This window comes from Apodemus sylvaticus, chromosome 12 (assembly GCF_947179515.1).
Source record: "Apodemus sylvaticus chromosome 12, mApoSyl1.1, whole genome shotgun sequence".
Lineage (NCBI taxonomy): Eukaryota > Metazoa > Chordata > Mammalia > Rodentia > Muridae > Apodemus > Apodemus sylvaticus.
Window position 1 is genome coordinate 42,101,144 of NC_067483.1, and position 16,352 is coordinate 42,117,495.

The 16,352-nt window shown below is 50.6% G+C and overlaps 2 protein-coding genes across 4 annotated transcripts in view; one reads left to right on the top strand and one right to left on the bottom strand.

Moving 5' to 3' along the window:
• The window catches only part of Tmem9 (transmembrane protein 9), a 678,246-nt gene that overhangs the window by 231,993 nt on the left and 429,901 nt on the right, over positions 1–16,352 (top strand). The window lies entirely within an intron of this gene.
• Nav1 (neuron navigator 1) overlaps positions 1–16,352 on the bottom strand; it is a 254,817-nt gene that overhangs the window by 157,590 nt on the left and 80,875 nt on the right. For all 3 annotated transcript variants that reach the window (XM_052200638.1, XM_052200639.1, XM_052200640.1), the window contains exon 3: positions 13,517–13,620. In XM_052200638.1, coding sequence (XP_052056598.1) covers positions 13,517–13,620 — 104 coding nt within the window. The remainder of the gene's footprint in view (positions 1–13,516; positions 13,621–16,352) is intronic.

The window sequence follows — 16,352 nt, forward strand, 5'->3', positions numbered from 1 at the left end:
TCTTGCCATGGCCAGGTCCCTTTACACACCATCTTGGCATCTTGGAATACTCCAAGGCTCCCCAGCACACCTCTGTCTCATTCTTTCCTATTCTTTTCACATCCCCAGTGTTTCCCAACCCTCCTCTTCTGTAGGAGGATGCTCTGCTGCCGTGGCAACAGTCATTCTGGCATCTGTCGATAAAGACGAGATGTACAGAGCGTTTCCTCCAGTGATTCCTAAAAAGAGAGGCTCCTGCCGTCTCATCCTGTCTCAAGATCAGCCCTGAGCCCCTCAGACTCAGCCATTTTCCCCCTTTGCCACCCTGCGAAAATGCCAGGTCTCAAATGGTTCGTTGCACAGAGGCCAATGGTCCTCAAGGGACTGCAAAAGGGGAGGTGGGGGAGTGGGCGGGGCAGACAGAGGGTGCTGATGATGGCAGTGACCTGAGAGCTGGCTCCTGCCAGTTCCTACTGGGAAGGTGGGAAAAGAGGCTGGTTTGGAATCATTTATATCTCCAGTCCCTAGCTCTCCTATAACAGGCTCGACACCCTGTTTCTGCCCATTTCTGTACTAGGATTAGGGTGTGCGATTCAACCATGTCTATTGACTGATAGCTTGAAGCAATGTAAGGAATGAAGATGTCGGCACAGGGCCAGGGAAAGGCACGCTGTGGGGACTTTACATTCTCACACTCCTGTGACTGGAAATGATGCAACACCGGGATGGTGGGTGGTCTGGGACTCCAGTTGTTAGGATAGTGTTAGCAGAGGACAGGGAAGGCACTGGAAGGGAGAAGAAGGTAAAAATGAGAGCTGGGCTGTTCCTGACCCGATGACCTTGAAAGGTGACCTTGGGAGGAAGGAATGTGAGGGAGAGGGTGGTGGCTGGGGAAGGCCACACTCTGCTCCCTACAGAGCTCAGGACAGAGTTTGGGGACAGGCAGCACTCTTGTTCCTGTACCCAGAGTCAGTGTGTGTGTGTGTGTGTGTGTGTGTGTGTGTGCGTGTGTAAACCTAGCTTATCATCCCTGGCTAGGGCCTGGTACCATCAACCCCAAAGAGTGACAAGCTCTTTCTTTAAGGCTTTCTGTGCTTAGCCCCCTATAATAACCTCCTTTGTAACTTTCCAAGAGGATTCTGATCCCCATCTCTGTAGAGTGTTGCTCCCCACTTCCTTCTACCAGGTCATTTCTCTAAGTCACCCCACCTCTCAGCAGGGCCCTCAGAATGTGGGCAAGGCCAGGCCAGAGGCTGTGGAAATAGCTGATGTTTAAGCACAGAGTCTCTAGAAAGACAGGCCCGGGGTTGATCATGCTGGTTCAGGTCAGCTGGGATAGGCAGGCATTGGGGATTTAACGAGACACAAAACAGAAGCCTTTTCCCTCAGTGGGAAAAGACAGATAACAAATTAGCTAGAGATACCAGCTACTTAAAAGTGCTAAGGAAGGGCCAGCAAGACAGCTCTGTGGGTAGGTAACGCTTGCCACTAAGCTTGACCACCTCGGTTCCATTCCCAGAACCCCCAGCGCAGAGCCGACTCCCAGGAGTCGTCCTCTAGGTTCCCATGAACACACACAAAATAAATGTAAAAAAAAAAATGCTAAGGAGAAAAAGAGCTGGGATGGAAATAAGAGATTCATGGAGTATTTTTGAAAGACAACAAGGAAGATGAGATGTTGGAGAGAAAGAAGAGGGGAGGCTGCAGGAAACAGGGGAAGAGGTAGGGGTAGGGCACAGAGGGCTTTTCAGGTCTTTATATATAGGTGTCATTTGGTATATAACACGGGCAGGTCAGGTCAGGGAGAGAGAGAGAGAGAGAGAGAGAGAGAGAGAGAGAGAGAGAGAGAGACCTGGCTTCCTTTTGAGTCTTATGTGGAAGCAAATTGTACCAATTCTTGGCTGAATGGTGAACCCAGCTGCAAGACAGTGGTGGGGATGGTGGTCATGAGACGCGATCAGCCGTGGCGGACAGTAGAGCCATTAGAACCTGCTCATGGGCTAAATGTGGGTGTGCAGGAAAGAGGGGGAGCAAGAATATTACCCCTAAGGTTTTTGGCCTGGACAACCTTGGATAGTTTTTTTTTGCCCTTTGAGACAAGGTCTCACCAAGCCACCTTGAACTTAAAATCCTCCTGCCTCAGTCTTTTCTGACTGTTAAAATTGCATGTGTGCCACTAACCCCAGCTCTCCTTAGCCCTTCGTGACCCCAATACCCCTGCTTTACGGATGTCACCCCTGCCCCGCCCCACCGTTCACCACAGCCACTTTGATGATCCCCTAACATCTGTAGCCCTCATTTATCATCTGTTTGTGTTTCTCGAGAATCCATGAGTGTTGGTTGAACTTGCCTCCAAAGGCTATCAGAGTCCCCTGCGCACAGTGGGCGCTCAGGAATATTTGCTGAGTGACGACTGATTCAGTGAATGGATACGTGACTCACAACAGATGTGTGGGGCCTGTAAACAGGGGTGACCTCTCAGTACCCCGTGGTGAGAGACAGCACAGCTGGAGAGGAGTGGAAGCCAGGCCTCTGGGATGCAGTCCCAGCAACATCTTTTCTCATATCTAACATCTTTTCTCAGCCCTGGGACACAGGGAGGCCACTGATTCTGTCCTTGTCCCCTTCAAAGGAAACTCCATATCTTTGGGGAATGACCTTGGGAAATCTAGCTATGAAGCTCTCTCGAGCCCCCAAACTCTGCTGAATTGAGAGGTATGGGAGAGTTTTGCTACACATCTGAGAGAAAGGGGTAAGGGAGGTCACAGTATCCTCACAGCCTAGACTGTCTGGTACCTGTATAAGTGCTAAACTAGAACTAGGGCCTGCCAGTTACTCCCATGTGCATAAGAAAAAGCTAAGGATGGATGCAGTGTTGTCACACAAACACCCCAGCATGCTTACACCTCCGGGAAGCCCTCTTAGATTGGCCTACTTGCTTGAAAACAGCCCAGATTTGCAATAGAACCGGTAGAGATGACATCATTACTGTGTTCTCTACATGTCCCTGGCATATTCTCTCTGGTCCTACAGATTCCCTGAGCTCAGGGATTATGGCTTTTCATTCTAGGCTCAAAGGTCAGATGTATGATCTTAGGGGAGAGATTATGATCTGTCTGCCTGTCACAGGAAACCATGGCTTGGGATGAAAGAACATTAACAGAACCAGGGTTCTAGAGCTTAGGCCCCGCCCGGCTACCAACCCTGGACCTTAGTCTGCCCCTGTCCCAATCCTAAGAGGACAGAAATGTGAATCAACCCTAACACATTCCCTGAACTCCCAGCTGCCTGACCCCCCACTCCTCCACGGCCTGGTACTGACAGGATAGGGAATAACTCAGGGATGAGAGAAGAGACCAGGAGAAGAAAACCGTCATTTCTCCTCACACAAGGAAACAGAACCTGACACCGCTACAGGATGTCTCTTTAAGGCTGGGGAGGCAGTGGCCTTCTTCCAGAGGTCGGCAGAACCTGAGGAAACAGGGTTCAAAAAAGCCTGCTTCAGACCTGGTGTGTAAGGGCATCGGATAAGCCCTTCCTCCAGTCATGACCTCAGGAACCCCATGGCTAGAACGTCTGGGGCCAGCAGACTCTAGCTCTGGGCTGTATGTGCTGGTCCTCATTTTTGCCAAGTGATCTGGACCCCATGCTTATACGTGGGGTCTTTCTTCCTGGAGGCTGGTTCTCAGAGGGCAGTTCTGGAGGTAGGGGTGTGGACTCAGGGTGTGAGGGCATGGAGGTCCACCTCCCCTCATAACCACAGTTCTGTGAACTGCAGGAGGAGGATCAGTAACATGGTGGTCTGGATGGCCTTTCAAGGTAAGGACCACTCTGCCCTCAGCGGCCTAGCAGCACATGGGCCTGTGCTGACCAATACACAAGCCCACCACAGCTCTGGCTTCATCTCCTGACAACTGGGGTCCCTGATGCTCTTCTACCTGCCTCTGCCCCCTTCTATTCCCACCCCTGTACCTTTGCTTTCCCTGGCCTTTCTCTATATAATCAAGTCCAATACATCTCACAAGGCCCGGTTGCCCAGAAGTCCCTTTTTGACTGCCCCACACAACGTAATGCCTTTCCTCCCTGCTGATGTAGTCAAGAGCCATGTAATCACCCTCTCCTTAGTTGCATTCCAAGCCAGACCCTCTCCCAACACTGAATTGAAATCCTCCTATATAAGACAGAACATGATAGCACACTGAGGCTTGCTGAAGTGAGGGCAGGGGACCCCACGGGCACTACACACCTGGAGCCCTCTTATATACATTGCATGCCTTATAAACCCTATGTGTCGGGGAGTATCATTATCTTCATTTCATGGAGAAAGAAACTTGCCCAAGACCACACTGGAGGTACCTGAGAAAATCAGACCTCGAGTACATGCCTGTACTATACCATCCTGCATTGACACACAGCTGTATCTGGAGACCTGCTTCGTACTGCATACTATTCCAAGAAGCATGGAGCCCCCATAACAAGAAACCCCAAGGTCCTGCTGATGAGACCCTGTAACCCCTATACTTGCTGTTCAGGAGATTTGAGTAGCGCCTGGCCCACTGAATCCAGGGAATGGGGAGCGAGAGGGCACCATCCCGTGGACAGAGGACGTGGCATTCAGTACCACCAGTCTCCACTTGTCTCTTGCTTCATGAGCTCTGTCCTTTGCAATCCCAGGGAATCTAACACTTCCCACAAGCGTCAGATTAGTCCTTGCCACGTGGCATTAGATGCCCGTGTATTCTCTGCTCCGCCACTGGTCCTGTAAATTAGGTAGGGTGGGAGGATATGGAATCGCCACTTCCTCTGCTCTTAGAACTTCCAAGAGAAGCTGAAAGAAACACCTCATCTAGGGCATTCTGTCTGAAACTGTACTCACTTAAAACCACATCCCCTCATCTCTCTGGCCAACAAGAAGTCCAGATGTTTCCACCTGGATGTGTCCTATATATTACCATGGCAACTGTCCCATACACACAGCTTCAGTGGCCCTGGCGCTCTGGGCCTCGGATGAGCTCTGTACCACCTAGATAACATGGACCATAGACCAAGACTGGCCTAGATTGGTTGTCACGGCAACTACGGGCATGAGGCAAGCGAAGGGAGAGGAGAGTGAAGTATGTGCGTGCGTGCGTGCGTGCGTGAGAGAGAGAGAGAGAGAGAGAGAGAGAGAGAGAGAGAGAGTACCCCATATATTCAGTAGAAGCAACTACTTGGGTGAGTTTGTCCTTTTTTATGATCTAACCCAGAATCAAAGCAGATCCTTCATGCAATGTTGCTTGTCTCACACTGCTGATCACAAGGCTACATGGGACCTTGGAGATAATCTTATGCAACATTTCCCTCCAGGGAATAACTGACCTATTTGTAACAAACCCTATTGCCTCACTGTGGGCCAAGTGAACCCCCAAACAGAAGGAAAACACAAGATCCACAGCTGAGGTTGTCTTGCCAACCCATTGATGACATCCTACCACAGAAAATAACTTTATGATCTGTATCCACAGGCCAGATTTAGGAGGTCAGTAGACTGAGTCACCAAATGTCAACCACATGCCCAGAGAGATGACAGTCCTTTGTCTCTGAGGCACAATGTCCATCAGTTTCTTAAGGAGATTTGGGAGTTCCAAACAGTTAAAGATAACTGTATGAATAAAGACACCTTAACAGGGTGTGGCCAAGACACACTGCCTAGAGACACCTGACAGACTACTGCCCAGAGAAGACCCTCCTATGCTGCGCTGCTCTCACTGGTCCGGTCCACCGACACCTCTGGGCTTTTATTAGCGTTTTTTGTCAGATTTCTCAGTAAGGCATAGTATTCCATAGAGGGCTGCCATGGATTTGCATTTCAATTATTTTTAACCGGTATCACTGGCAATTGGTGCAGAAAAATAGCTCTGCAAATCCTAGAAATAGCTCTCAGCGCAGTGGGTGGGGCTTTTAGAGCTGTGGGCGGGGCTTTCAGAGATGAGCACTTCCCCCTCTCAGGGTCCAGTCTTAGCAACAGGAGCTTGCCACTTCAGCACTTCCTCCTGCCTCCGCATGGACCCAGCTTCTACAGCAGGAAGGATGCAGTGAGCTCACAGAATCCTGCTCCTGGCTGGACCTGTTTAGTATAGAATCCCAGGCTCCGTATCCGCGGCTTCCACTTTCACTGAGGTTGAGTTCTCCTTCAGTTTGGAAGTTCTCTTAGCTATCTAACCCCCATTTGCACGTCAGAACACCCTCCGTTTGTATTTCTGCCCTCAGTGGCAGTGAACTCCTTAAAAGAAGGTACAGGCTTGTGTGTGGGGTGCATGCCTTTAACTCCAACACTTGGGAAGCAGAGTCAGGCAGGTCTTGTGAGTTCCAGAACAGTCTGGTCTGTCTACCCCACAAGTTCCAGACTAGCAAGTGCTACACAGGTCCTGTCTCAAGAAAGCAAAACAAAAGAAGGTATATCCAGATATTTCTTGACTGTCTCTTGTTCCCAGGGCTTTGCCGGCTCTGGGGTGAGTGACCTGGACCTCACTGGCCCTACTTTAGTTTCCTCTGAAGTCTGGGCCTCCTGTCCCCTTGAGGGCACACCCGCCGGTGTGGATAGAAGACAGTACTATGTGCATGGCTATGGTGTCTGCTACCTTACTCTTCAGCTGCTTGTCCTGGAGCTCCTTGTCTGTAAGTCTGCTGAGCAGACTGGATGGGCAGAGCCAGGGCCTCTAATCCTCTTGCCAAGGGGACCATGTGGGATGTGACAGGATGTAGTCCGGTTTCTGTGAGGCACCAGGACGAGGACAGCTTTGAGTGCTTGAGACAAAGCCCCTGTAGGTCCTTACCTACCCTGGGATTTCTGAGAAGACCACAGTACAGAGGTGCTAAGGAGGCTGGGCAGCCTTCACTGGGCGGGACAGAGCCAGTCTGGGGGAGGTTCCTTCGATCAGGCCACTCTTTTATGTTCAGGCCTTTCTGAAGGACCACTGGTGCACACAAGAGAAATAAGGGTCTGGGGTTTCTGAGAAAAGCAAACAAAACAAAACAAAATAAAAAACCAACAACACCAAATAACAAAAATAGCTCATGCCGGTCTGGCGAGATGGCTCAGCAGTTAAGGGCACTGACTGCTCTTCCGAAGGTCCTGAGTTCAAGTCCCAGCAACCACATGGTGGCTCAAATTATCTGTAATGAGATCTGATGACCTCTTCTGGAGTGTCTGAAGACAGCTACACTGTACTCATATATAATATAATAACTAAATATTAAAAAAAACAATAACTCAAGCAGTTGCCTACGGTTAAAGAGTGGCTCTCCCTACAGCCGAAAAGTCCAAGATACACAGGATCTGGGGATGAGGTCAGGGGTGTCATTCCCAGGAAAAGCACAAAGGAATGTTTATCCCTAACTCATACACTCTCTAGTAGCAAGGGCCCAGATGAAGGGGAGTGGCCCCAGACTATGTGTGATGTAAAACATGACAAGGACTTAGAATTTCCAGGGAGACAGGCCTCAGACATACTCCAAGTCTGGGAATACCTATCTTAATGGTGAGCAGGACCCGTCCTTGGGCAGGGGATTCTGGACTGTCTAGGCAGCCAGTGGGGAGGGCTGAGCACTGGGGTGCATGTATTCACTGCTCCCCAATAACTGCTTCAATCTCCTAATGACTCAGCCTTTCCTCCATGAGGGACCAGAACTGTGCCACTACTGATGCTTCTAGTTTCCAGGGTGTCATGAGGCCAGAGCTCTACCCTGATCTCTGGGACAGGACACACAGATCAGAGTGGAGCCATCGCTGGAGTGCTCTGTGGATCCCACATAGCTGCCAACTGTATCTTAAACTCCTCAAGGACAGAAGCTTTTTGCCAATCGTGTTCAAATTTCTAAAATACTACCTGGCACATAGTAAGTGCTTCACTAAAAGGTTGCTGTTGACTATTAATTCCTTCTGGGGTTGGGCAGGCAGAGGTCTCAGTGTAGCAGAAAACTGGGCCTTGCTGACTCTAGGTATTGTGTTTTTAAAACTCAAAGCTGCAAATGCTGTGTGGAACCACTCACACACCTGCAGTAAGAGTGGTATGAGGGGGACCTGGCCCCAGGCAATGCAAGGGAAGGGGACTCCAGAATGCCTAGCTTCTACTGTTCTTGATATTTGCTAAAATTGTCCCTACTGGGTTCAATTTGCTCTGGAGATAAATCTCATTGCTAGCCAAATGCTGTCGGGAGGAGTCGCTGCATCTTCTCGCTCCCCCTCCCTCCTCCAAGCCGGCAGAATCCAGATCCCTCTCTTTCTATTTCAATCCCCTCTGGCAGGATACCTCAGATGACCTCCTTCCTCTAGCCTCTTCCTTTGGACCCCTCACAGAGGCAGGCTCTGCCACGCTGGCCTTCCCAACGCTCCTCCCTCAGACACTGACCCCTCACTGGATTCAACATAGCATCTTCGACAAGGTCATAGCATATGTGTCTGAGTGTATGGCCCCCGAAGATGGGCTACCTGGGTTCGAATCCTGAATGGACCAAGTCGGGCAAAAATCATTAAAGTACTTTGTACTGCAGTTTTCCCATCTGTAAGGCGGGATGGAACGGATAACACTTCACTTGATAACAAATAATACTGGGCATACATTAAATAATTACTATGATTGCCCCCTGAAATGACCAAAGTGAGGGAGACACAGAGAAATTCTCTTCTCCAGTGTTGTGCAACTGGCCAGTCAGGAGCTGAGAGGAAGGGTGTGGATCTAGCCTGAGCTAGCCTCCAGCCCTCATGTTGGACCGGGTGGATTAAATGAGCTTTAACAATGCTTAGCTTACAGAAAGCCACAGTAAGTGTCGGTTGCTGCAACAAGCGTTACTGCCCCCCACCCCAACTCCTGGAACCCTACTTGGTCCCAAATGGCTGTAGTGTTTACATAAGAAGGGTCTTCTGAGCTCAGCCACACCACGGCCTCCTCCTCTGCCCCATTAGGGGCACAGCCCTGGAGCACACAGCATCTACTCACTCTGTTTTCTGGTTAATTGTGTGCGTGTCTCGCTCCACGGATGGCTGGGACATCAAGCTTTATCTCGACCCAGAAGTCCCCAGAGGACAGGGAACACAGCCGTGTGAACTCAGCATGAAATGACATGGACCCAGAATGACAGAGTTGCCAGCAACATCCCGACCTGCTGGGGTGGAGGGATTTGGCGGTAAGGTGTGTGGCCCCGCTGACCCCATTCTCTTCCCTGCAGCTCGGCAGGGGGTCTAGGACAACTGAGCTGAGCTTGGACCGGGTGGAGTCACCACTGAGCCCTGGTGGCAGATGTCAAGGCCAGGGGATGTGACAAGAAGGGCATGACCTTCAGGCAAGCGGAGCTTACATCCCAACCCAGCCCGGACTGTCCAGTCTTCAGACAGGTTTCAGAGCCAGGTTTCAGGTTTTTTGTTTGTTTTCATTTTTGTTTTTTTATTTCTAACCTGAGCAGCCAGCGTCAAAGAGAACAACACCGAGTTCACAAAGGACTCAGTGAAAGAAGCGTCTAGTGCACGCTGACACATGGTGGGCATTCAGTAAACGCTGGCCTGCATTGTCATTGGGCTATCTTCGTGTTTGGGGAATTGGGAGGCAACGGTCCCGGTTTCGGTCCATCTGCTGACTCACCCCCACCCATCATAAGCATAAGGCCAATTTGTCCTCAGGGACAACGAGGCCAAGGTCTAAGGGACTCTGAGGTCGCCTGGAGATTTGGCTCCAGACTGCTGGAGCCGTCTCTGATGTCTGCTTGCACCTCTGTGTTGCATGAAGAGTGCAGGGCAATCTCCGTACCCTCTCCCAGAGTGCACAGCGTTCACCCCACACTCCTGTCACAGACTGTCACAGTGGATATACTGTGTAAGTCATAACAGGTTTCTCAGAAGGAGTGCTCTGCGCCCCAGTGAACAGGACATGACCTGTGGCTTAAAGACAGTCGACTTACCAATGGAAAAGACACCACCACCATGTGAACTCTCCCAACCAGAGGCAAACTGCGAAGGCCCCTCCCGATCTATGTGTGTGTCAACCCTCATCTGGGAAAGAGGCAGAGAGGAGTCTCTGGCCAGCTCCCCAGGGACACATGTTTCTATGAGAGAAGATCTCTTCAGTGTGTGTCCACTTAACACTCATTCAAACATGCCACAGAGTGGAAGTAATTAAGGAATTCGTGTAAACCTCAAGGCGACCCTTTCTAGTCCTGCACACAGCCTCACACATGTGGGCATGGGCAGAGGCAGCGGTGGTTTCCTTGCCTGTTCAAATAAAGGTCTGAGGACGGCCGCGAGGGAGAGTCAGGGCTGAGTATGAGCAGATGGGTCCAGTGCCGAGCTGTCCCTGGAAGAACCAGGGGAGCCCTGGGATATTCAGGGAACACGGGTAAGCACCTGTGGCCTGGAGTCTTACCCTCTTGCACCCCCAGGGCAAAGCAGGAGGAACATCTGGCTGTGGGTAGCCTTTGGTGCATATGAAGGCCATCATCTGCGATGCCCCAGCATAGTGGCAAGGCATCATGGGAAAATTTCTGCCTGCTATATAAAGATCATAAAGTGCTTGTTTGGACTCTTATTTCAGGCAGAGTAAGGTTATATTTTGTTTTGCTTTGTAGTGTGGTATTCTGCAGAGAGAACTCTCTGGCATTCTCCTTCTTTACCCTTTCTAGGACCCCCACACCTCCCCCGTGTCTTCTCAGTTCCAAGAGCAAACCTGGCTTACACGGGAGGCACAAGCGGCAACGGACTGCTCACTCTGAGCTCCTTGTTCATTAAACAGTGAATTTACCGCAGGCAGGGGCTGTATCTGAATTTAAAGCCCCCCCCCCATCTCCCACAGGCTGGTATTAAAGTAACAGAGCCATCAACTAGGGAGTAGCTGCTTGGAACGTGCTTCAAGGCACCCTATTTTCCTTCCACAAGAAGGGGCAATGAGGTGGGCCCTGCTGCAGCATGGTTTATGCATGCCTGGTACAGCCTTTGTCAATAGGTACACTGGTAGGACACAGATACCCCAAAAGAATTTGCAAATTGAACCCCTAAACTGTGAACTCCATGAAAGCAGGCTGAAGTCTTCCTTGTTTTTTTTACAGCATCAGCAAGTGTCTAACACAAAGAAAATGCTCACTGGGCGCTTGCTGACAGAGAGTGACTCAGGGCATGCCTCTGTGAGCGCTGAAGTAAAAGAGTAAAACAAAGTGGAAACTCTGTTCTTTCCTTTCTTCGTCTCTCCCCCTTCTCTTCAAGCTCAGGAAAGTGTGGGGTCCCCCGCAAAGAAGGCATATCTTAAACCTCTCCCCACATAACCCATCAAAGAGCCCAGTGGATCCTCTGCAAAGATGTGTCTGTCACCATGACAACCAGCAAGGACCACAACAGAGGCAGCACCGTGAACCTTGATCCCTTCCCTAGGTATTCCTGGGGAGGCTGGTGTTTCCCATTGTTCTTGTGAATGCCATCCTCCCACACAGGGATCACCTAACCTGGGATCTAGTGGACATTTTGAGATCTGACTGGAGAGGGTGATCTTCGAGCTAACAAGTCGAAGGGCTTCCTAGTGTCAGCCTGCAGCAGACATGAAAAACCAAAGTCCCCGTCCCAGCTCACAGGGTCAGGATGAGTGAGGAGCAGCAGGCTAGGTGGATGGAGCTCATTAGCCTAACAATGTGGTGCACACATAAGGAAGCCATTACGCTAACAAAACTGAAAATGTAAAAATAGAGCCGCACATAGTTTCCTGGTTACCACATTCTATTCTGACGCTCTGTCAGTGCCTGTGAAATTCGGTTTACTTTTGTCCCTGCCGTGCCCTGCTCTCGACGCATGTGTACTTACTGTGGGAGGAGGTGGTTGCCCTTTAAATGCCCAGGCCCTGCCCCAGAACCCTCTCCTGCAGGGCCTGCTGTACCAGAAGTGATCATGGTAGCTCTGCAGTCGCTCCAGGACCACTGCGGTTCACCTTCCCACCCGCCCAGCAGGGAAGAGAAGACTCTGGTAGCACGCTACCCATGCCAAAGGGTGTCAAGGCCAGGCTGTGAGCTAAACTCACATTTTTCCCACTGGAGCAGGGCACAGAAATGAAGCTGTAAGACCAACCTTCTGGACAGCCTTGGGTCTCTAAAAGCAAGTTCATTATGGACCGGTAGTGTCCGTGATACAGCATTTGTATGGCATAAACAGGCCCCTGGGTTCAATCCTTAGCACCACAAACAAAATCAAGTTTATCATTTTTTTGCTGGAGTCCCTCAGCCTTGGACACCAACAGAGCGCGTTTCCTGCAGTGCGCTGTTATGCCTACTTTGGTATTAGGCGTTGTTGAATTCTAAGGTGTATTTTTCTGCTTTAATGTTGCAAGAAAGTCAATCAACACACAAAGGTAAATGCTATAGGGAGTTTAGAACGTGACTCCCTTAGGTCCCAGCCAAGGGGGCACTTGGTCATTTATTCACCACGCACTCAAATCCAGGGGCACAGACACCTAACGATGTCCTTGGAACAGGCATATTGCTGAGTTTGGAGTTGGGTCTTTGGGCTTGTTAACAAACTGTGGGTGACACACAGTGCCACTAGGTGACTCTGTGATTACAGGGACACAGGAAAGGTCACGTGGGTGGGAATGACTTGCTATTACAGGTGCTCCTGGGAGTGAGGCAGATGATGGGCAGCCAGGCAGGTAGCTCTGGACTGCCACCCTGACTGCCGCCCTGACTGCCACCCTGACTGACACCCTGACTGACACCCTGGCTCCCACCGCCTTCATGTTGAACATGGGCTTTCCTACAACCTGCCTTCCTCTCTCCCAGCTTGTTGCCTGTCAACTGAACTCCCTGTGACATACACAGAGATTCTCACTCTCCGAGCACCTGACAAACATGAGGGACAAACATTGCCCACCTCCCCAGCCCTCTTTCCCTTCTCCCCCACATCCTCCCTGGCCACCTTCCTAACCTGACCCTGAAGTGCTGTTAGACTTGACAGCTTTACCCTGAGTTGGGTCAAGCAAGGGGGAAACTGTCCGGGCAGTTCACAGGTGTGTCACGTCAAGAGACAGGCCTGAGGGCAGAGGAGGTGGCTCCATAGGTAAAGACACCTGTCACCAAGGCTCATGACAGAAGTTCAGTCCTGCAATCCATATGATACAACACACACACACACACACACACACACACTTAATTTTTGAAAAATTTAGGGCTAGCTAGCCTGGTCTTCATAGCAAGCTCTAATCCAACCAGAGGTTACATGGTTACATAGTAAGGCCCTGATACACACACACACACACACACACACACACACACACACACACACACACTTCCCCAAACAAAAACAAAATCAAAAACCATTTTTTTTAAAGAGATAAAATCAAGCTGGGTGTGGTGACACCATCTGCAATCCCAGTGCTGAGGCTGACAAATGACAGGTTTGAGGCCAGCCTGGGCTCCTTAATTTGGTTCTATCACAAAACAACAGAAAAGAAGTTGGTCCTAGGCCCAGGGCACTTCTATTCCTCAGAGTCCAGATAGCAGCTCCCACATAGGAAGTCTTTCCTAGGGTACTTACCCTTGCAGGAAAAGCTGTCCCCAGTCCTGCTGGTGGGGCTGGTATATCCATCAAGGGCCCAGCTTTCCTGAGGAACAGGACCAGGTTCCTGGTCTGTCTGTGATCTGTAGGACAAGAAGGAAAGGTTACATGTGGCCTCGAAGGCCCGCTGTGGAGCTCAGCAACCCTCTTTTGAGCTCTGGGTCTTCTCTTCTACAAATGCCCTGAGCTCTCTGGGCCTCCTGGGGATGTGTGAACATGTAGACACTCCAGCAAGCAGCAGAGCTGGACCAGGAAGGAGTCTCCAGGGGCACAGGAATGTTCAACATCTGTTGCCCTTTGCAGCCCAGCCGTGTACACCATTCACAGAGCAGGAAGATGCCCCAGTAGCTCCAGGCTGGGAGTCCTCTGTCCTGCTGTGAGTGTTCTTGCCCTTAAGATGGTCATGTTTGCTCAACAGAGAGCATGTCAGCAGGGAAGAGCTGTCTGAAGTTGAAGCCAGACTCGTGGTACTCAGAGGGCATTTGGCCTCTGTGGAATCACTCACCTCAAGCACACAAGGTCAGGAAGTGAGGAGTAGGCTCAGCCTGAGCCACAGTGACTCCTGGGAGGACAAGTCCAAGCTAGGCCCATGGTGCCAACAGGAAGGAGGGTGAGGTCCCTGGGCACTGGCTACCAAGTGCACAGACCTCAGAACATAGCCCCAACCACACAACCGCTCCAGGAACAAAGGCTGTGGGAGCTCTCCTTACATGCAATTACCCTGGGCTCAGAACAGTCCCGCCTACCCCCATATCCCCGCCCCAATGTCACCAGCTAAATGGACCCTTTGGCAGCTTGGCAGGAGGGGGGAGGGAAGGCTGTGCAGACAAGAGGGGAAATTGACAGGCTGGGCCAGGGGACCCTGGGAGTCTCTAGTGCTGCTGCTATTTGTCTTTTAGGTTTTCACTTTTTCCAATACCTCTCCGTCTGGGACTCTGAATCCAGCTCTGGATGAGCTCACTGTGTAACCCAAGAGACCATCTTCCCCTCTCTGGGTCTGGCTTTCATCAGGAGGGACAGATGACCTCTGAAGGGCCAGGCTAGAGTTACAGTCTGACAGTCTGGGTTTGCAGAAGGGGGTCTGTGCCTATAGCTGCCTTGCTTTAAGCCATCTGGGCAGTCTTGGGGTGTTGTGTGCCTGCCAGCCCTCCCATGGGTACTCAACACCAAATGACACCGAGTGGAGTGAGCTGAGAAAGCAGGGGGTCTCATGCTGGCCTCTGGGAGGTGCTTGATATGCTGGGGACACTCAATCTACCCAAGTATACAGCAGCCAAGGGGACAGGGAGAGGCGAGACTGTTGTTTTCTCAGAAAAAAACTAGCATGGGCATGCAACATACTGTTGTGAAATGACAGAACATTTAATGGAGGCAAGGGAATGGGAATGCTATACAACGTATTAAAGATTGCATTGGTTAGCATCATATATAAAGAGCTAGGCAGTGTCTGTCTTGGAGCATATAGGTGCTGCCTGGCTTTGACTGTCACCGGTCTACTGCCACCATTTTGTTACAAGAGCAGCTGAGACTGAATCATCTATAGGTACCAGGAACCCCAAGCCTAGGAGCATGAAGGAAGGTAGCCGTTGCCTCTCTGCTCTTAGTAGACTCTGCTCATGTGTCTATGCCTGCCGCTACCTCCCTATAGACGCAGGGGCTTGTCACACTTTTCAGCCCGAAAGGACAGGACAACAAAGTCAGGGGGAAGAGGTTGAACCAGAGAAGAGAAAAACCACATTGGTGACTTCAATGACCAATGGTGACTCCTTAACTATATATAGTCTGTCCCAAGACGTGTCTGAGGACAGAAGGCGTGCACTCTCAGGGAAAGGAAGCCCTTGGTAAGTGGGGGAGACATCGGATTACGATACAGATGCTGTGACCTTTCACAGGAACATACTGGGAGTTCAGAAGGAAGCTGTGATGGAATTGGATGTGTGAGACCAAAACCTGGACGATGGCCAGAGGGACATTCTGCCTTCTGGGGCCCAAGGAGGAAGGGCATCAAGAGGAGGGGGTGAAGGGAGGTGGGAGGTGGGAGGCGGGAGGCAGGAGGCAGGTAAATAACTGGGATAGCCACATCCAGAATTTTGAAAACCTAAGGCTGGGGTAAAGTGAACTGTGGGTAATGGACTTGTTTCTTGGACCACACAGGAGAAGAAGAGGGCCCCTATTATGTTTGCTTTTGAGGTTTTCATTCACCTGAGGTTTTAAAGAAGCCCAAGGTGTTGGGGTTAGAGATAGATTTCCATGAAAACAGGATGTCTCTGGATTCTAGGGAACAGATGGCACCTCCCTGGCTGTAGAGCTTAGATAGGTGGCCCAGCCAAGCTCTTGGCAGAGCCCATCCACGGCAGCAGCTCTCGGCCGAGCAGGGTGTGCGGAGATCCAGCCCATCTGCCCACAGCATGCCGGGGATCCTCCATCCAAATCTTACTCGAGCTGTGACCCATCCTCCAACCACAACTGAGGGCCTGAGAAGGGCACGGGCTAAGGATGGTTGGTAAGGACAGTGCTTCCCAGAAACGTGTAACAATCCTGTTTCGGTTAAAAAATGCAAACACGCAGTCCATGTTTGCTGAACGGTGGAAGCACGGTTCTGTTTAAGTTGCATTAAAATGTTCAGAAGAAAACAGTCTGACCTCTTTGAAAAATGCCAGACTGTAAATATACCAGGGGACTTGTAGGGTGGATAATATAAAAATCTTAGACTATTTAATACCTAGACACTTTTCCCCAAAGAATGAATTTGAAATGAAGGGAATTAGGTAAGAGAAGAGGGTCACAGTAGCCAAGGAGGCATCTAGCTGTTAGG